At 33.2% G+C, this 17,599-nt stretch overlaps 10 protein-coding genes across 10 annotated transcripts; 6 read left to right on the top strand and 4 right to left on the bottom strand.

Annotated features, from left to right (window-relative positions):
* Positions 1 to 1,089: 1,089 nt before the first annotated feature.
* Positions 1,090 to 2,640, top strand: EIN_267530 (serine/threonine protein kinase ppk15, putative; the record flags this gene model as incomplete). The annotated part of the gene is made up of 1 exon (XM_004257760.1): positions 1,090 to 2,640. One exon carries the CDS (start codon positions 1,090 to 1,092, stop codon positions 2,638 to 2,640), a length of 1,551 nt encoding a protein of 516 aa, XP_004257808.1.
* A 626-nt stretch (positions 2,641 to 3,266) lies between these two features.
* EIN_267520 (hypothetical protein) lies at positions 3,267 to 4,268 on the top strand (the record flags this gene model as incomplete). The annotated part of the gene is made up of 1 exon (XM_004257759.1): positions 3,267 to 4,268. The coding sequence occupies one exon, from the start codon at positions 3,267 to 3,269 to the stop codon at positions 4,266 to 4,268; it is 1,002 nt and encodes a 333-aa protein (XP_004257807.1).
* An 87-nt stretch (positions 4,269 to 4,355) lies between these two features.
* EIN_267510 (GTP-binding protein YPTC1, putative) lies at positions 4,356 to 5,190 on the bottom strand (the record flags this gene model as incomplete). The annotated part of the gene is made up of 3 exons (XM_004257758.1): positions 4,356 to 4,804; positions 4,883 to 4,969; positions 5,073 to 5,190. The coding sequence occupies 3 exons, from the start codon at positions 5,188 to 5,190 to the stop codon at positions 4,356 to 4,358; spliced, it is 654 nt and encodes a 217-aa protein (XP_004257806.1).
* A 573-nt stretch (positions 5,191 to 5,763) lies between these two features.
* On the top strand, positions 5,764 to 7,119 carry EIN_267500 (26S proteasome non-ATPase regulatory subunit, putative; the record flags this gene model as incomplete). The annotated part of the gene is made up of 1 exon (XM_004257757.1): positions 5,764 to 7,119. The coding sequence occupies one exon, from the start codon at positions 5,764 to 5,766 to the stop codon at positions 7,117 to 7,119; it is 1,356 nt and encodes a 451-aa protein (XP_004257805.1).
* Positions 7,120 to 7,333: 214 nt separating this feature from the next.
* EIN_267490 (hypothetical protein) lies at positions 7,334 to 7,846 on the top strand (the record flags this gene model as incomplete). Its single annotated transcript, XM_004257756.1, has 1 exon — positions 7,334 to 7,846. The coding sequence occupies one exon, from the start codon at positions 7,334 to 7,336 to the stop codon at positions 7,844 to 7,846; it is 513 nt and encodes a 170-aa protein (XP_004257804.1).
* A 1,160-nt stretch (positions 7,847 to 9,006) lies between these two features.
* EIN_267480 (hypothetical protein) lies at positions 9,007 to 9,666 on the top strand (the record flags this gene model as incomplete). The annotated part of the gene is made up of 1 exon (XM_004257755.1): positions 9,007 to 9,666. One exon carries the CDS (start codon positions 9,007 to 9,009, stop codon positions 9,664 to 9,666), a length of 660 nt encoding a protein of 219 aa, XP_004257803.1.
* A 757-nt stretch (positions 9,667 to 10,423) lies between these two features.
* Positions 10,424 to 12,841, top strand: EIN_267470 (Rho/RAC guanine nucleotide exchange factor, putative; the record flags this gene model as incomplete). The annotated part of the gene is made up of 4 exons (XM_004257754.1): positions 10,424 to 10,711; positions 10,772 to 11,021; positions 11,105 to 12,681; positions 12,728 to 12,841. The coding sequence occupies 4 exons, from the start codon at positions 10,424 to 10,426 to the stop codon at positions 12,839 to 12,841; spliced, it is 2,229 nt and encodes a 742-aa protein (XP_004257802.1).
* A 156-nt stretch (positions 12,842 to 12,997) lies between these two features.
* Positions 12,998 to 13,828, bottom strand: EIN_267460 (hypothetical protein; the record flags this gene model as incomplete). Its single annotated transcript, XM_004257753.1, has 1 exon — positions 12,998 to 13,828. The coding sequence occupies one exon, from the start codon at positions 13,826 to 13,828 to the stop codon at positions 12,998 to 13,000; it is 831 nt and encodes a 276-aa protein (XP_004257801.1).
* Positions 13,829 to 15,043: 1,215 nt separating this feature from the next.
* EIN_267450 (hypothetical protein) lies at positions 15,044 to 16,345 on the bottom strand (the record flags this gene model as incomplete). The annotated part of the gene is made up of 1 exon (XM_004257752.1): positions 15,044 to 16,345. One exon carries the CDS (start codon positions 16,343 to 16,345, stop codon positions 15,044 to 15,046), a length of 1,302 nt encoding a protein of 433 aa, XP_004257800.1.
* Positions 16,346 to 17,086: 741 nt separating this feature from the next.
* Positions 17,087 to 17,557, bottom strand: EIN_267440 (low molecular weight protein-tyrosine-phosphatase, putative; the record flags this gene model as incomplete). The annotated part of the gene is made up of 1 exon (XM_004257751.1): positions 17,087 to 17,557. The coding sequence occupies one exon, from the start codon at positions 17,555 to 17,557 to the stop codon at positions 17,087 to 17,089; it is 471 nt and encodes a 156-aa protein (XP_004257799.1).
* Between the last annotated feature and the right edge of the window lie 42 nt (positions 17,558 to 17,599).

Genomic DNA, 17,599 nt, shown 5'->3' with positions numbered 1-17,599 from the left:
GTAATGATATGGGAAAAATTTGGGCTTGACGAATTGGTCGACGTGGCCACACTGCAACTCCGTCAACCAATAAGTGAAGAGGGGTGGTTCGAAACCCGCAAACATGCTTTTTTGCATGTCACTCTGAAAACTCACGAAACCCCCATTCAATGGCGTTACGCCTCTTTTCAAAAGGGGGTTGCAGGCGCTTCCTTCACGTCTTTACATGCTCAGACACAAAGATTTAACCCACAAACCCTGGCACAGGGTGTCGGGTATCCTCACCACAAGACTTTTAATGTTGATAAAACTGCTTTACCAAACTTCGACAAAAATGAAAACCCATTCAATGTGAGTTATTATGCTTCTTTGTGCGGAGCCTATGTACAATACACCTCGGCAAAGCCTTCAGTACCCTATTAGTTTGTATTTGATTGTTTGATTTTGTTGTATCATTTTATATAATACATTTAATTATAAACTATGATACATTGTTTATTTAATTAATTTGTTTAATTGTAACTATTATATATTATATGTGAGTTTAATCAAAATTGGTTCAAAACCTTAAATATGGTAAATTTAATTAATAAGTTTAATACATCTTACCAATTCAAAGTGAAATTGTTTTGTTTTTCAAAAACAAAACTCAAAGTTTTTCATCATTTTTGGGTTGACCAACCAAAAAAGCTTTTTTTCTAAATTTGGTAATTTTTTTAAAGAAGCGGCATTTATTACTTTATGGTAATAAATCATTTATATTTTAGTTCTGATAATGTTGTAATTAAAAAAAATGCTGAAATTATTTTGTTTCTTTTAGTTTCCCGCTGAATTCCACAAAAACCATTTTAAATAACAAACAATAGGTAATCTCATTTTTTTTCATATTTTTATCTTTTTTGACTTAAAAACTATACTATAATTATAGTTGAACTATATTTTACTAGTTAAATATGGAAAGTTTTTTTTACACTTGTGAGGGGTGAAGAACTTCGGTAAAACCCCGTGAAGTGGCGCGTTTTTACCCTAATACATGGTATAGAAGATATAAAATTCTAAGAACTATAGAACGAACTCAGTCCAATCAACACAGACGAGATACATTCCTTTATGTCAACAATTCAACACACACCCGTCTTAAAACAAGAAACCCCAAATTTCGAGATCCTCTCAAAAGTCCCGCTTACTTTACCCGACACGCCTAATGACAATAGTGGAGAGGACAACGACGAGTCGCACTATATAGTCTACAAAGACATGTTAATAGGTTCTTCTTTTTCGAAGGAAGGTAACTCATGTGCCTTTCTCCCCGACACCCAGTACCGGGTTATTTCATTATTAGGTAAAGGCGTTTTTGGACAAGTCTTTAAATGTGTAGACTTGTCCACCGGCGCTACTGTTGCTCTCAAAATACTGAAGAATAGACCATCACTCTTCCGACAAGGGATGTTAGAGATAGCGATGCTAACATGTGCTAGTCGCGGTGGCGGAACGACGCCGAACCACGTCGTGAAGATAGTTGATCATTTCTTATATAACCGCCACGTATGCATTGTATTTGAGTTACTTGGGAAGAGTTTATATGAAGTTGAACGGCATTATCGGAGTAAAAGTGTTGGACTTAATTTTACTACAAAAGTTGCGTATCAGATTTTGAAGGCACTTTTCACATTTCAAAAGGAACAGATCATCCACTGTGACTTGAAGCCCGAAAACATCTTATTAGAAGGTGAAGATATGGCACATCCTATAGTTAAAGTAATTGATGTGGGAAGTGCATGCTTTGAAGGGAATACTATTGCACCATATATACAATCAAGACATTATAGAGCACCGGAAGTCATTTTGGGACTCGAATGCTCGACAGCTATTGATATGTGGAGCTTCGGGTGTATTGTGGCGGAACTCTTACTTGGGATCCCAATCTTCCCGGGAGAGAACGAATTCAATCAGATCTACAAAATCATCGAAATGATCGGAACACCAAGCGAAGAACTGTTAAAGAAAGGAGTGAAAACGTCAAACTTTTTTAGAGTGATGAAAAGAAGAGAGGAATTCCGGTATATGTTAATGACGCCACGGGAATATGCGTACGTGTCAAATAGTAGATACGCTGAAAGTAAAAGATACCATAAGTATAAGAACTTAAAGGAATTTTGTGAGGGAGTTGAATTAATGAATAAAGACGAGAAAAGTGATTGGGAGAAAGAAAGTGAAGAAATCCAAAAACAACAAAGTGAGAAGGAAAGTGAAGAAAGGAAATTAATCTTCGACTTTCTGAGCAAAATCTTCGTCTTCGAAGCGGATAAGAGAATGTCCCCGTTTGAAGCGGCTCAACACCCACTGCTGAGAAAATATTATGAGAAGGATAAGGAGTTTTGGAGGGCTGGATTCGAGAAACAAAACGATGGGATTGAAAAGAATGTGCCGATGGAAAAAGTCATCACACGAGTGTTTGGAAAAAGTCAAAGCACTCAAGAAATCCAAAATCAATGTTTTGATTTTAAAAATTATTATATGATTTATACAACTGCTTTATGGAATGGAATTGTTCTCAGCTCTACAACTGCAAATCCATTCCACTGTAAACCATTGAGATTTCAAATCAGAGAACCCAAGATTGTCAAGAGCGAAAAAGAGAAGAAGGATTATATAAAATGAGAAGTTCATTGGTGGAAACGGAATGAACTTAACTGTTTTTATTTCGAGAAATTCTTTTATTATTGTTAGAATTGTAAAATTATTCTTTTTAATATTCTTTTTTATATTTTTTTGTTATATAATTCAATTAATAAAATATATTACAATTATTGGTTTAATCAGAAAATTAAAAAACAAAGAAAGTTGTTATCAAATCGTATTTTTCGATTGATTTTCGAGATTATATTAAAAAAAATAAAGAAAACAGATTTGTTTTTATATTATATATGTAATATGTAATTATTATTATTATTTAGTTGTTTTGCGTTTTTATCGAAAAAACGAAATGAGGGTGATGAATTTTCGGAAATTTTACAAAAACAAAAAAAAATGGTATAACAACACTATTAATGCGCAAAAAAAATCCCAAACCAAAATTTTCGATTTATCACCACGTCATTAGTTATTAATATAAATAAAAGAAAAACTATAATAATTTGATAAATATTACTAGACAACTATTTTTTAAATTAAAAAATTATAAATAAAAGCAAAATCAATCTTTTGGTTATCATTTAGAAAGATTTATTAACCATTCAACTTTATTCGCTTTGTTTTTTGATCCAATCTTTTGACGGAACGAGATTATGTTTAAGACATCTCATCTTGAAAAAAACAAGTCGATGTCGACCTCTTCGCAACAAACACCAGAAGAAGACATCCCAGTGACTTCTGCTATTACCGAAGAACAGTTAGAATACTTCCACTCGTTTAAACTTGGTAACATCAAACTTTTAGACAAGATTTCTTTTGTGATTGGTGTCTGTCTGTTGTTGATGGGAGAGTACATCGTCTTACTCCGCCCCGACTTGATGCATGTCTTCTACGTTTGTCTCTTTATTCCTCTAGTTACTTCAAGGTATTTGGTTTATCGAATGAACAGGTGGCATTACTTCCTCCTTGACTTCTGTTACTTTACCAACATCACGCTGATCATCTCATTGTTCCGGGGATTTGTGTTGAAACAAGATATAAGCTGGATATTCACTACACTTTTTGTGTGTATAACAGGACCATTACTGACTGCTATCCCAATGTGGAACAATTCTTTGGTCTTCCACGACTTCACAAAGCTGACTTCAATCACAATTCATTTGTTACCAGGGATGGTGGTCTATTGCTTGAGGTGGTACGGCACTTTGGAAGTCCCACAAGAACTCACTGTGTGGACCGGATTTGTATTTCCGTGGCTCTTTTATATAGCGTGGCAAATTTTGTATTTGATCATCACCGAAGTTTTTAAGAGGGAGGAGATCTATGAGGAGGGGTATATGACTAGTGTGCGATGGTTGGTCGAAGAGAAGCCGCACAAAGCAATTATGTTTTTCAGACAGTTCTTCCCAGAACGGTTTTCAACGCTATTTGTGATGGTCGTCACACAACTTTTCATGTTTTTGGTAACCACTTTACCGCAGTTTTATATTTACAAACACCGACTTGTCCACCAAGCTTGGATTCTATTCTGCTTCCTATTCTGTGTGTGGAATGGCGCAAATTATTACTTCGAAGTGTTCGTTAATAGATACGTCGATTACTTAACCAAATTCAAATCTTCGCGAAAGTACACACCCAAGAAGAAATCTATTTGAAATAAATAAGTTATTATAATAGTTGGTTTACTATTATAATACTCCTACAAACAACAATTTGTAAACACTTGAAGCACAAAAAATGAATTAACAACACGACGAAGGTTGAGAGACTTCTGAGGTGCTTTTAGTTTCTTGTTGTTGGGTGATATCAACAACTTCTTTCTCTTCATTAAGATGCAAATTTCTCTTCACGATGATCGAGAGCATTTCTTGGAACGACGAGTCGATGTTTAAATCCTTTTTAGACGACGTTTCAACATACAAAGGAATGTCATTCGCAGCAACAAACTTCTTTATGACGTCTTCTGGTATTCTGACTCCACCTTCGTCCGTGATTAAGTCCAACTTATTTCCAACCAACACTACGGGAATGTTTTTAGAATGATCAACTACACTATAGAAGTCGTCCAACCAGTCTTTGCAGTGATTGAGAGTCTCCATTGAGTCCAAACTAAACACAATGAATATCCCTTTGATATCGTTGAAAAATACACGTGAGACTGATCTGAAACGTTCTTGTCCAGCTGTATCCCCTTATTGTTATCACCAATGTCTTTCCTTAATCATTACCGTCCTCTAATGTCATATTAATATTAACAAGAATAACAAACAGATCTGAATGGGATACATCTGACCATCCACAGTCACTTCTTTATCACAGATTTCAATTCCAATAGTGGATTCATAGAGGTCTTTATCTGCAATGTTATGTGTTATTTCCTTTGTAAAATGTTATTTAAAATGTTATTCGTATTTTTATTTAAAGTATTAAAACCGTCTTGTGTGAACGAGAGAACAAACACGTGTGGAAACAAAAACGCTGAACTATACACGTCTTGCCAACACCCATATCCCCCAACAGCCCTATCTTGATCTTGTTCGACATTTTATAAATTCTGAGTTCTTCTTTTTTGGTCATTTTGAGTTCGTTAATAACAAAAAATTTGAGAAGAAAAAAGTGTGAATAACAGAAAATGAAATTGGCGAATTCTACATCAATAAAAACGAAAAGTGGTCAAAAGAAAGTGTGCTGTATCAATAAGTTAAAACTTAATGAATTTTCAATTTCACAAATACATTAGAAAATTGTATTGTTTGAGATTTGTATTGACCAAACTAATTGTTAGATATTTTAAACTATAATTTAAACTAAGGTTATATAGTATTGGATTATAATATATATATAGTTTATTCTTGTGTTATCAATATTATAATGTTTAGTATTATTAGTATTACTATAGTAACACAATTAACTAATTTAGAATAAATAAATTATATTAAATTTACTATATAAAAAGCCAAATTATAGTAAAAAAAGGACAATTTTGCCGACTTCAAAAAGTAAGATTGAATAATTATATTTAAAAAACGAAGATATCCAATAATACGGCAAATAGTATTATAAAGTAATCCTCAACATGTCAATCTGAAAAAAAAAATAAAAAGCACAAAAAAGTGAAAAACTTCAATCTAACAAATAAATCAGAAAGTGATGGAAACCGAGTACACCATAGCATCAGTTGACACTGCAAAGGAATTAGGTTTGACGAATTACGAACAGAGCTACACTGAATTAGTCGCGATCGAGAAATTTGCGCGCAACTCGGAGAAGATGGAATTACTGAATAAAACCGTTACCGCCCTCATGGAGAATGCATGGGAACATTCCACTGTTGAGACTTTAGTGAATGTCTTCCACTTCATATTAACACGTCGCGCACAACAAAAATCTGCGATCATAGTTGTAGTGAAAAAGTGTGCGGAGTACATCCAACAGTTGAAAGCGAAAGGGGACTTTGTGCATTATGAAATGATGAGTAAGTCTGTCTGCACGGAGACTGAAGGGAAAGTCTTTGTTGATATTGAACGAGCAAGGATAGTTAAGGACTATGCGCTCTTCTTGGAACACAACAAAAATTTGGCCGAAGCGACACAATTGATGCAATCGATGCATATCGAAACGTTCACATCACTCGATAAGAAAGAACGAATGGATTTTTTGTTGGTTCAATTACGAATTTCGTTGGAGTGTGATGATTATTTGCGAGCGATGTTGTTGTCGAATAAAGTGAACCGAACGACAATCCAATCGGAGGGGTTTGAAGAATTACGACTGGAATTCTGTCGACTGATGGTGAAGTATTACTCGCATGAAATGAACTACATCGAGAATTGCAGAATGATGTTGATGTGCTTTGAGACACTCACTGCGCTGAAACCGGAAGTCAAGTTTGAAATATCCGAAAACGAGTTTTTGAGAACACAGAAGTTCTGTATTGACGAAAGTGTTGCACTGAAATTGGCTGTCATGTATTTGATATGTGCCGAGTTCATTCCAGAGAAGAAAGACTTGCTGACGAAACTGAAAGGAATTCGGATGTTGGAGAACTTCCCAGTCTATCAAGGAGCTGTTGAAATGTTCTTAACAGAAGAAGTGATAGACTCCAAGAGATTGGTTGGAGTGTATGTCGAGTTATATAAGAGCGAGTGCGCAATTCATATGGAACGACCTGTGGAGGAAATTGCGGCGCGACTTCAATTGCAAATCACACAACACAACGTAAGGATTATCGCGAAGTATTATCACAACATCACTCTGTCGCGATTTGCGGAGTTGCTTGGTGTGACTATCAATGAACTTGAAAAGCAGATATGTGCGTTAGTCAATTCGAAACAAATCTTTGCGAAAATCGACAGGCCAAAAGCTCTCGTTTCGTTTGTCAAGACTAAGGACCCAAAGGAAGTCTTGGACATTTGGAGCGAAGACATCCAACAACTCCTCACTCTTGTCAACGATACTTGCTTCTTAATAGAAACCGAGAAGATGGTCCACCAAGGTAACAATTAACTCTCCTTATTTCCTTTTTGTTCTTTCAAATGTTATAGAGAAATGAGGATATATAATGTACTATACTTAAATAATAAAATATGATACAAAAGAGATAATCTATATGATATTAAAATATATTAAAGAAAGTCAGTTTTGAATCAAAACTAAAAGTCTCACTTTATAGTAAAAGAGAAGGAAGACTAAAGAAAGTTAATAAAACTACCAAAACAAAATGAGTGAATGTGGGGAAGTAGTGGTGGTGGGAGTCCCACCAAGTATCCCAATGAGTGACTTGAAAACGATTTTGAACAATGTCGGGAAGGTTGTGGATATGAAGGATTTCTGTGTTGAGGGGTTTCCAAGAAAAGACGGAAGGAGAGACGTGTTGGTCACGTTCCAAAACACGGAGGACGCATATATAGCTCGACATATTTCTGGTGCGAAATATTTGGATTGGATTGTTGTGGTCATGCAACCAGATATGTATCGGTCTGAAGTGACACACGAGGACGACAAAGAAAATGAAGAGAATGGCCTTGGTCTGTCGTTGGATTCTTTTGTGAATTTCATGATGGGAACATCACAAAACAACAAGAAAAAAATGAAGAACAACACAGAAGAATGCGAAGATAAGGAAGTCGTTGTGTCCACAAGTGCAGGAAAAGTCGTGTTCAAAAAAGTTAATAAACCACTCCCACCTCTCCCCAACAAGCAAAAGACAAGTGATACACTTCAACCATTATAATTTCAACATTGTGTGTATAAACTATTTTTATAGTTTGTTTACTAATAAATGATTTATTTTAATTCAATGGTATAAATTGTAATAAAATTATAATAAAATTATAATAAATGTCGAAAACTAATTCAGAGTTTATTTGTCATGTAAGTGTCTTATAAATGTTGTGTTTGATATTTTTGTTACCAAACTAATTAGTTTTATTATTTGAAACTAATTTATGTTTGTTGTTATTAAAAGCTATATTTATACTATTTAACACAATTCTGGATTATTATTTGTCAAATTAAAAATAATTAACATTACAGATAGTAGAAAAATAAAGTGTCAGGAATAAATTGGGTGTCAAATAAATTAGGGATTAGTTAATGTAAAAAAATGGGTTTTGTTTTTATTTTATTTTTTCTCCCCACAAAAAAAAATATGAAAAACCATTAAATAACTCAAAATCAATCTGACACCCAATTTATTCTTGACACCCAAATTTTATACTATCTGTAATTCAATTATTGAATATTATTTTTTATTGTTATAAATAGATATGATTTATTATAATATTATAATTATAATAAACTATTATAAACTTCTATATTCAATAGCTAAAATGGATTTCAAAAAAAAACGATGTCTCAACTAACACGCGATATTGGTCAACGATATTTGTTTGATATTTCAATATGATAACAATTAAACTATAATGTAATTTAAAAAAAGATTGAGTAATAGCTATAACAACTTTCGGGTGTAAAATGCAGAATACGTTACTCAATATGGATATTTCATTCTTTCAGAATGAAAGCTCTTTAAATAAACAACAAAAATGTATTATATAATATATTAATTAGAATTATATAAAAATATAAAAACAAAAAAAAACTAGCACCATCAAAAAGTGTTATTTAATTATAACAAATATATAATTAAATGAACTTAAATTTTTAAATAAATTCAAACTTGGTGAAAACTGAAACCTAAACATCACAAGTAGAAAATTTTATGTTCTACAAAAACTTATCATGTGATTAGTAATACGAAAAGTGTATATAATAGTACACCTAAACTATTATTAATTTCCACAAATTAATACCTCATCTTTTTGTGTTTCACTTATTCTTCATTGTCTGCAATAAAAACAAAACAAAACTATAATACCCACAGGTACCTCAATGGATTTTGTAACTCCCTCTGCTTTTACTTTCCATCATCATATCACTGAAGAATCCAAAGGAGTCTACATTTTATCTTCAGATAACAAATTAAACTGCAAAGACTCAGTTTTACTCAATGAAAGAAAAGTAATAAGAACTCCAGAGAAAGTTGCGAAGAATAGAGGACTGTTATTGGCCAAAAGAGCATCAGTGGACCGAGATGCTGCACAACAAAGCTTTTTATTAGCTTTATTTGTGTCACATGGATTTGATATTAAATTAAAAAAGCTTTATAAAAAGGGGAAGACAACCGCACAAGTATTTGTTGTGGAAGAAATTAGTCAAAATGGAGAGTTAATATTTTCGGAATCTGAATGCGACTCATCAGAGGAAGACATGAAAAAGAAACGTCGAAATCTCGACGCTTTAACAAATAACAAACTGATCGAGTTAGCTAACTTTTATTGCAACACATCTCTCGAGTTTAAGAAAGGTAAGACTTCTATCGTCTGTGTCCAGATGAAGAGAATTCAAAAACTTGAGATCAATGGAAAGTCCTATGGGTTTCATGAGATCGCTAAAATCGGAATGCAAATCAACAATACTATCTTACACTTAATGACTCCAAACGGGTGTGTTCTATCTCAAAACAATACTCACTTGCCAATATCCTTCTAAGATATCACATATTCTTAGTCGCTTTATCAAATAGTTTTTAATAGATTGATCATAGTTCATTGTTAGTTTATTTTTGGAATTGTTTGTTTTTTGAAAATACTGAAAATAATGAAATAGTAAAATATAATTGTTTAAAAAACAATAATAAATTTAACAATTATATTTTTAATAAAGTAATTAACTATTGTTTTTAACAATATTTTTAAGAAAATGGTATATAAAAATAATAATATTAATAATAAAATAATAAAAAATAATAATAGTTTCTTATTTTTATTAAAGAACTATTACATTTGTTATAATTATTTTACATCAAACTAAATATAAAAAATGAAATATTCTGTCAATTAAATAATTCATCATAATTTGTAAAAATTATTACTTGAAATCTCAATTGTACTATTTATAGTGATTTATTTTAATTATATTATATAATACATGTTGTTGTTAATTGAAAAACATTTTTAGTGATAATTTACACACAAGAAATTATTTGTCTCTAAAACTTGGTCAAGTAAAGTTTTTTTCATTAACAAATTAAAACTTATGGTTCATAACATAACTTTATATTACGGGTATATCAATCAACACAAAACCAAATAATTTTAAACACCAAAACCTCCACTTGAAAACCAAAAAAAGTTTGTCTATGGGTATTCAAGACCGAAGAATATTCACTAGTAAAAATATAGTACCCGCAACCTAGAACTGTAGTATTACTGAATCACCAAGTAAAAACGAAAAACTCAAAAAGACAATGGAAAAAGAGATTCTAGTTGAGTTCTTCCAAAAGAAGTTATCACTCATTCGTTGGATCGAGTCGATTTTGAAAGTCCCAATAGATTCAGACTTATGTGTGTCTTTAGCTGGTGGGACTATTTTGTGTTATCTAGCAAAGACAATTGATGATGACCTCATTCCAACTATTCATGATTCTAAAAATCCATACAAACAAAGAGAGAATTTTAGTATGTTCATTGTCTCTTGTAGAGAGCTCAGAGTCCCTTTACTTAAACTCGTCTCCTTCGAAGACTTCGCTAAACACGTTTGTCTCTCTCAAAGGGGTATACTATTAAATTATAGTAAAGTAATTATTAATATATAGAACATTGTGCAAATTGTAGAATGTCTCACTTCCTTTGCTGAGCAATGTTATAAACAGTATGTGGTTGCTCCACTACCTTCGGTCACTATCGCAGACGCGCGCGCAGCTCTTGAAAAGGAGAAAAATGGAGACCAATTACTCAAACAATTAAAAACGCCAAAACAGATTTTGGTTGGCAAAGTTAGAGTATCCGCAGAGGTCTTCAGGCGTACGCTGAAACTTCTGATGTCGACGAACAAGAGTTTCAACAGTTTGTTTTACAGCTTCGTCCAATCGAGTCAAAAGAACTATACATACTAGTATTTTAATTATAAAATTATAGTTAATTCGTAGTGGACCAGTTTGAGGAAACCGTTGCGAAGGCGCAGGCCTATTTCCGGCGATTTTCCGCGAAAAATACGATGAACTCTCTTCGGAAGAAAGCCGCCTTTAGGCTCAAAGTGATCAATGAGATGGTGACGACGGAGACTGACTATGTTGGATATTTATATGAGTGTATTAAAAAGTTTAAGCCTCTAATTAATAAGTTTGTCCAAGAAGGTGTCATTGCCGCGGATTCCGAACACGTCATCTTTAATAACATTGAGGAGATAGCCGACTTCAATCAAGGGTTTCTCGATAAATTAAAGACGTCAGCGCAAGATATCAAAGCAAATGGGTCGTTTCTCTCTGTGTATAAGATATTAGAAGGTGCGTTGGAGGTGTATAAAACATATATGATAAGTTATTCATTGTCTATCCAGCGAGTCGAACAAATCCTGTGCATCGACTATGTCAAACAAGGCTTGGACGAAGCAAAAGGAAATGACAAAGACATGTCTTCATATCTGATTATGCCTGTTCAACGACTTCCTCGGTACGTCTTATTATTGAATGAATTAAAAAAACATACATGGGAAGGACATCCCGATGGGAAAACTCTAGATGAGATGATGGTGCTAGTCAAGCGTGTCACCACAGAAATTAACGAGTCGAAAAACAAGGCGGATGCGGAGAGGAAGACGCCCCAGTTATTTGAGAAGTACAAGAGAGGAAAATTCTTGACGACCCAAGACGGAGACATTTTGTATGAAAGAGACTTCACACTGAAAAAGACTCAAGTGCTTGGCGTTCTCACACCAAGCAACTTTGTGATCGTTAACAATGGCATTGCGAAAATGGTCTTCCCATTACAACGAATTAAATTGTTGCTTTGCAATCAACACAAAGACTGCTTTAAAATTAAAGCGGGGATTCGAACGAAAGTGAAACTCCAAGGGACAGTACTCTCGCCCGATGGAGGACTCATAAAAATGATTAACGAAATGAAGAAGAAGTCGTTTGCGCAACAATCGATGTTATTGGACCAGAAAAAAGATAACACCGGGGAGACTCTTGACGAACTCACATTTGATCGAAATATCGACCCCGAAGAGGAATTAAAGAAGAGGAGAATAGCACAGGGAAGAATGTCAATTTGTGTGAGACGGCCCGTTGTCATTTCGGACACTTCAGTCTCGTCGGACAACATCAAAAAGGTTGAAATCAGACAACCACCGGAAGGGAAAAGATATTCCCAAACGATGTTGCCGTCACTGAAAGAGAAGGATATGCTCATGTCGGATCGAATGTCTGTCTCCGTACGACCAAGATCGAGAAAGACAAGTACGGGAAGTACAGGAAGCTTTTCAAATCCAAAGCTTGTCACTTTGGCACTCGGGAGTCAAGAGAAAGTCACTGGAAGTAGTTCCGATCTTGTTATTAACAACCAAAAAAGCACAGGAAATAATGCGCTGACACGGGCAGTTCTGAGAGGAAAAAATGTTGAAATGGTCGACGGGAAAAGAAAGAAAAATTCATTGGGACTCGACGTCTATTCGTTTAACGAGTTAACTGCGAAGCCAGAAGGCATCGAACACGACCAATTAGTTGTTTGTTCTTCTCATTAATTTGTAGTAATAAGTATTCATGAAGTAGTTTCATATGTCTGATGAAGATTTTCTGATGTTGTTTGAAGTCGGCTTTGAAGAATTCAAAGGGTGGAAAGCGTGGAAACAGAAAGCAGAGGAACAGAAAGCTGGGTTGTGGTAAGACTGTTATTACATTTCAATATTTTATTTTGGGTTGTTTAATGATTTTTAATAAAACACATTTTAAATTCATTTTAATGAATTTTAATAAAATACATTTTGAATTCATTGGTGGAAAACAAGTAACAAAGTTAATTATAAATAAAACCTAAAGTAATTAATAAACATAAGAATAAGGGACATATGGTCCTATTGGAGCAAATTGAAGCCTATACTGAGGGAGTTCTATTGTTTCATAGACGTCTTGACTCTCGACTGATGATGTATTTTGTCCAATAGAAAGGTGAGAATTATTTGACGCATTTGAGTAATTCGAATTTGAAATAATCGAAGCGATTGAAGTTGTCGATGATACTTGTGAATTGATTTGATTTATTGCTTGGACTATTTGAAGTTGGTTTTTATTAGTTTGCATCAAAGAAGTAGAGAATGGATGATATGGTTGTAAAGTGGACGACTTCATTTCTTTGACGAATTGTGAGACTATATATTGATTCATTTGCTTACCTATTTGATTCATTTGTGACTGAGAGACGATAATAAACCCACCAGCTGATATCTCATTGATTTTTTCCATTTGTAATGTTTTCTTTGAAGATTTAGTTGACCTCTTATGGACTATAAACCCGTTTTGTTCGGCATAATCGACTAACCAATTAAATGTTAATGCCGCTCTATTCAAGTCTTTTCTTCGTTTCACAGTCTTCACTTGATTGATCGACATCTCTTTCTTAACTTCAGTCTTAAACTGCTTCTCACAGTAATCATTAATAACTCGCCCAAAGTCTAACTTCTTTCCTTCATAATAAACATCGTTGATTATAAGGTATTGGACTGTCTTAAGGGCATACCTTTCCGGACGACGAAATTCAAAGGAAAACCCTATCGAATTCAAAAGAGCTATTAAAACACCTTGTTGAACACCTTCAAAACTCTTCGACTCACGCTTGATCTCATTCATATCAGTTTTACCAAGTATCTTGTCCATACTTTGATTATAACGTTCTCCTCCTGCGACTTCCTGTGTTTTGTAGTAGGACTTTAAAAATAGAATTCAAATAAAACTCTGTCGACTAAAATGTGAACTCAAAAGTAAATATATTGTTTTTACTATATGTCATAATAAAATAATTATTATATATAGTTTATTTATACCAAAGATGTCGTTAAGAACAATTTTGAAAAAAATTGGTGTGGCTGGCATTATGTTATTTTTTACGACAGGAAAACTGTAGGAGACAAGCGGCTCAAGAAATTTGCAAAGACACAGAAGTGCCATGAAACAAAACATATCATATTATTCGGCAATAACGGCAGTACTATTGATTGTATTATTAATATTACTATAATTTATTATACAAAATAATATTATTTAAAAAACAAAATGTTTTACTATTAAAAAACAAAAAAAAGACTTTTTGAGGAGATTTATCTCACTTTTGGGCATTTTCGAGCATTTGTAATTAATACTCTAAAAAATATAACTTTTAATTCTATATTTATACTATTTGCAACTTTTCAAACATTGTAGTGTGAACTCTATTGGGCATCCTATTTACAAAATTTCCAAATTATCACGGTATCGGGATATTGGCATATTTTCTTGCTAGTATCCCGAAATATTTCGGTATTATTTTATACGAAACTTCTTTTGTTTGAATGATAAAAAAGAAGAAAGTCTATTTAAGTTCTTTATCCTATTTTTTCTAATCGACTCTAATTGATATAATAATAATTCTTAATAGTTAATCAATTATTACCAATTTATTTGTTTGCGTCAAAGCAATCTTTTTTTTTAATTTGCATTTTTACTATATAAAATAAGACTGAATATTGCAAAAGCATACTTCTCCCAAGTAATTCTCAATTATTGAACTCCTTTTTACCATAAATATATTCTATTATTATTATAATTATAATTATTATTATTATTATTATTATTATATTATATATATATTATTAAGCACTAGATATTATCTTCTATTTATTATACAAACATAATATCTATACTAAATATAAACTTATACCATCTCCCTCTTTTCATATTGGTTCAATAGATTCATTGGATGTAAAAAGAAGTCGTCCTTTAGAGATTCAATTATTTGACTTCCACTCCCTCTTTGTATTTAATATCTAAAAGATAACCAAATGACCAACCCCATATTCTATTAACCATCCCACACCAACGAGGCTGCAATACACATTAGTTAGAGAGTTCTACCGCCATCAGTTCCTGGACCCCGAATTTGTCCGGGTATACTGCGTTGACAAAGAGGAGTCCTCCCTTCTTTGTAGGGTCATCGAAGCTTTCTGCAAAGCAGCTTGGGACGTGTGATGGGCAGTTAGCCCTGATATAGAAGCAAGCGTCGACGCCAACGACATAGCTTTGTTCCTTATTCGAATATATTTTGAGTGATGTTGATGTCGTCTTTTTAGTGATTTTGAGGGGTTCTGTATTGAATGGGTTTTGGAATGTGAAGCAGAAGAACGCGTTGTCTGGTCCTACGTGGTGGTCACCAATTTTTGGTGGATTTGGTATAGCGACGGACGAGTATGAACCAAACACGTAATTCTTATTAGTAATAACAATGAGTAAGATATTTGTTCTTCCACATATTTTGGCGTTTAAAGCTTTTGCTGTTAAATTGTCTTTAGTGCTTCTATACAAGACTCGGTATTGACACATATTAGTCCACTCGACTATTTTCTTTTGAAATTTGAGTTGTCCTATAACAGGCTCTACCACCATTTCTTCAAGACTTGGTAATTTCTGTGGGACTGTAATAGTCGGGCGTATAACAACAGATGCACTTGGGCGGACCATTTCACTCATTGACGTCGAAAACTGTTTCAGTCGTCCAAACTCGCTTGACACCCTTTCTAACATCTTTTCATTCGATTCAACTTGTTCGTGAAGGTCTTGGACTTGTGAAGGGGATTTTAAAGTCTTTTTTGACTCCGTTAATTGATTCACAGTCTCCGTTATAGTCTTCTCTTTAATGATCAATTCTTTTAAATCACTTTCCATTGACTTTAAGATCGTCGTCACAGTACTTAACTCGGGGTCTGATAAGGAATTGTCACTCTTCTTTTCACTTTGCCCGCGGACAATCGAATTCTCATCATTCCCACATCCGTCACTCTCTGTGAACTCCCCAAGACTTCTTTCATACTTCTCAGTACACCGATTGCGGACACCCTCACTTCTCTTGTCGTCAGGCGAAATCGAGCTTGATTGCCCTTCCGTTGATACACCGGGCTTTCCATTCTCTTTCACAACTTGAGAAGAGTGCGTTTTGACTTCTATTTGTGGCTGCTGACTCACACCCTTTTGGTCTGAAGTGGTTCCTGTAAAATTGATGACTCCGTTGTTGAAAAGCTGTGATATAACAATCGATCCAGTCACATGCATAACTCCAGGATATTGCGGTTGTTGTTCGGTGGGCGGTGGGGGTATTGTTCCAGTTGGTTCCGTGGGTTGTTTTTGTTGCGAGACTTTTGTCATTTGATTTAACAGATGTTAGTGCTTTGAGTTGAATTGGTAATAACAAGACTTATACTATACTCTTATAACTTCTTTACTATATTTTTTATTTATTGTATTCAAACAAATACCAAGAAATTATTATAAATATAAATATTCTATAAAATACTATTTAATAAATTAAAATAATATAATATAATATAATTAATAGTTATTACTCATAATTGTAATTTTAGTTATATAAATCATTTTATTAATTAAAAAGATTTTCGTTTAAATTTTTTGAAAAATTTTTTGAAAAGAGTTATTTTTAACCTTATTTAGTTTTTATTTTAATTCAACTAGAATTTAATAACAAAGATAAACTAAAATAATAAATTGCAAAACTACATTTAAATTATTATAATCTATTTAAACCTTAATCTAAATATTATTACTGAATCCGATTTACAAAAAAATAATTTGACTTTGTATTATTTTATATTTTTGATGGTTTTAATTTATTAGTTATAATTTGTTATAATAGTAAATGTTATAATCACTATTACTATAATTATAATTTCGCATAATTTGTTTTTTTTTGTAAAAAAATGCCATAACAATTTTTATAATTTATTTAATAATAAATATAAATAAATATTTAGTGTTAAATAAAATAAAAAAATACTAATTTTAACTATAATAAAAACTATATATAAATGTCACTGAGATGTAGTTCTATAACTTGCTACTATCATTCACTTGCAATAAAATATCTTTCAATTATTCGTCTCCCGCATTTTCAAGCTGATCGAGTAGATTCTTACATCCGTCTTCGAGCATATCTATAACTTTTTGGAACCCTTTTAGGCCCGAGTAGTAAGGGTCTGGCACTTCGGAGTCTTTTGATTTTTTGCAGTATTCGACCATCTTATGAATTTTGTCTTGATATTCTTTTGGGCAGTTATACATCAAGTCCGAGTAGTTAGAGTCGTCCATTGCCACAATAATATCGAAGTTAGAGAAATCACTTTGTTTGACTTGTCTCGAGATATGGTCGAAGGTATACCCTCTTCCCAACCCAGCGGCTCTCATTCTTGAATCTGGCTGATCTCCCGAGTGATATCCAGCTGTTCCAGCAGAGTCAATAATATATTTCGCACTCAACCCTCGACTTTTCACTAACTTTTTCATAACTCCGTCTGCTGCTGGACTTCTACAAATATTCCCAAGACACACAAAAAGGATTTTCATTTGTGAAATTCAGTTGATGTTATTTTTTCAAGCATTTTGAAT

Source organism: Entamoeba invadens (genome assembly GCF_000330505.1).
Source record: "Entamoeba invadens IP1 unplaced genomic scaffold scaff_1105074726705, whole genome shotgun sequence".
NCBI classification, from domain to species: Eukaryota; Evosea; order Mastigamoebida; family Endamoebidae; genus Entamoeba; species Entamoeba invadens.
The sequence above is the reverse complement of the archived record's forward strand: the minus strand, read 5'-3'. Positions and strand labels throughout refer to the sequence as shown.